Genomic DNA, 2419 nt, shown 5'->3' with positions numbered 1-2419 from the left:
GCTAATTTCTTGAGGGATCTGTGAGAGAGAAAACCCCAAAAATAACCCTGCGTAAAAGTCAATATTGTTATGGCTTCCAATAATTTTTCAATTCCTTCACCCCCAATTTTTTCTGGTGAGAATTATCCAATTTGGGCTACCAAGATGAGAACATACTTGCGAGCATATGATTTGCGGAAAGTGGTAGAGGTTGGAGGAGAGGTCAATCCTTTTCCAGATAATCCAACAATGGCGCACATAAAGAATCATAGAGAAGAGGTTGCAAAAAACTTTAAAGCTCTCTCTTGCATACAATCAACACTTTCGGAAGTAATTTTCGCTAGAGTTATGGCGAGTGAGACTGCAAAGGAGGCTAGGGACAAGTTGAAAGAACAATTTCACGGAAGTGACAAGATTAGACAAATAAAAGTAATAAATCTGAGAAGAGAGTTTGAAATTCTCAGAATGAATGATTCAGAAACTATTGAAGAATTCTCCAACAAGTTGATGAAGGTTGTAAACCAATCAGACTTATGGGAGAAGAGCTTACAGATTCAAGAATCGTGGAAAAGATTCTTGTGAGTTTGCCGGAAAGATTTGAAGCAAAGATCTCCTCACTCGAAGATTCGAAGGATCTCACAAAACTGTCACCTTCAAAACTTGTACATGCTCTTTAAGCTCAAGAGCAAAGAAGATCGTTGAGGCTAGAAAAAGCTACCGAAACTGCTCTTCAAGCCAAGTTCAAAGGGAAGATGCAGATGTAAGAGGAAGGTAAAATCCCAGAAACTTCTACTAATTCTAGTAGAAATAATCAAGGCCATTCTCGCAATGGAGTCAAGAAAAGAGAAAATTTTCCTCCATGCAAGTATTGCAAAAAAATCAATCATAAAGAGGATGATTATTGCTTTAAGGGGAAGAAACCACTTCTCCAGTGTAGATATTGTAATAAGCTTGTACATATTGAAAGGTTTTGCAGAGTGAAGAAGGAGAACAACCAACAAACTCAAAAAGCCAACATTTCAGAAGTTGAAGAATAGGAGGAGTTTGTGTTTACGGCAATGGCAATAACAATATCTAATGATGAAAACACATAGTTTCTGAATAATGGTTGAGTTCTAATGATGAAAACACATAGTTTCTGAATAATGGTTGCACTTAACACATGACCAGCAAACGAGAATATTTTACGAAGTTGGATTCTGCCAAAGGTAGTGTCAAGTTGGCTGATAAAACCACGTTGTAGATTGTTGTTAAAGGAACTGTGGCAATTGAAGCTCCCAAAGGTACTAAATTTATTCAAGATGTTTTGTTGGTACCTGATCTCGACCAAAATCTTTTGAGTGTTGGACAAATGCTAGAAAAAGATTATATGTTACTGTTCAAAGACAAAAAATGTGTTATTTCTGATTCTAGCGGCCAAGAAATGATTACAGTTGAAATGATAAAAAGAAGTTTTCCTTTGAATTGGAACTCAAATTCTGAGCAAGTTTGTCGAAGTAGTCAATTTGACCAGGTTGTTGTGACCACCAAGCACAACGATGACGATTTTATTTTTTATTCTGGAAAAATTGAAAATTGCTGTGCGACAATGAACGTTGAAATCGAACAAATCACTTCTCAAGAAAATCCTCAAAAGCTTCAAAACAATAATGAGGCTATCACTAAGGATAATCCACATACTGTAGCTGGGACCATAGCGGGATCTCCAGACTCTGGCAATAACAATAATTCCAACTCAGACCTCACATTTCATGAAGATCAGAATGACGGAGATGATGTGATGGATGATTGCGATGACGTGTCAAACTATGCTGAACGGTACAAATGCAAAAACTGCAATGAGAAAATAAGAGCTTGGAAGATGTTCATTATGAATAACTGTGAGGAGCTTATGCCCGAGTATCTTAGATTTGTGAAGGGTGTTGTGGACTCTGATTATTTGTCTCTCAACATCTCTCGTAAGATGCTACAAAAGAACAAGATTCTCAAGGTGATTAGGAATAACCTTGTGAAATGTTTTGAGATGTTCAATGAAATTGCTGAGAACAAGGAGGGATTAAAGCTCGATGATATATTTACCAAAGCTCTTCCAAAAGAAACTCTTCGTGAACAACTTGGAGTTACCAGAAAACAACTCAAGGAGGAGTGTTGAAGTATTGAGTTATTTGCTGTTATTTTTCTTTTTAGTTTAGTAATTTTATTTCTGAAATTCAGTTTTCTAAGTTGATATAGAATAGGATTTATTAGTATCCTAGTTGAAGGTAGAATAGGATTTTACTAGTTTCCTAGTTAGAAATAGAATAGGATTCTTTTGTCTATTTATATTCTCATATGTGGATGATTAAATAAGAAGAATATTCATTTATCCTCAAACGTTTTCTTCTTTTCTGTGTTCCGTAGAACAACAAGATGTCTACAATGTTTTAATATAGTCCATATC

At 35.8% G+C, this 2419-nt stretch overlaps 1 protein-coding gene across 1 annotated transcript; it reads left to right on the top strand.

Annotated features, from left to right (window-relative positions):
* Positions 1-1057: 1057 nt before the first annotated feature.
* Positions 1058-2131, top strand: LOC124890690. The gene is made up of 2 exons (XM_047402469.1): positions 1058-1187; positions 1236-2131. The coding sequence occupies exons 1-2, from the start codon at positions 1142-1144 to the stop codon at positions 2129-2131; spliced, it is 942 nt and encodes a 313-aa protein (XP_047258425.1). The 5' UTR covers positions 1058-1141.
* Positions 2132-2419: the final 288 nt, after the last annotated feature.

The sequence above is a fragment of the Capsicum annuum genome, unplaced genomic scaffold (assembly GCF_002878395.1).
Source record: "Capsicum annuum cultivar UCD-10X-F1 unplaced genomic scaffold, UCD10Xv1.1 ctg2222, whole genome shotgun sequence".
NCBI lineage: Eukaryota > Viridiplantae > Streptophyta > Magnoliopsida > Solanales > Solanaceae > Capsicum > Capsicum annuum.
Note: the sequence above shows the minus strand (reverse complement) of the source record. Positions and strands in the feature narration are given on the sequence as shown.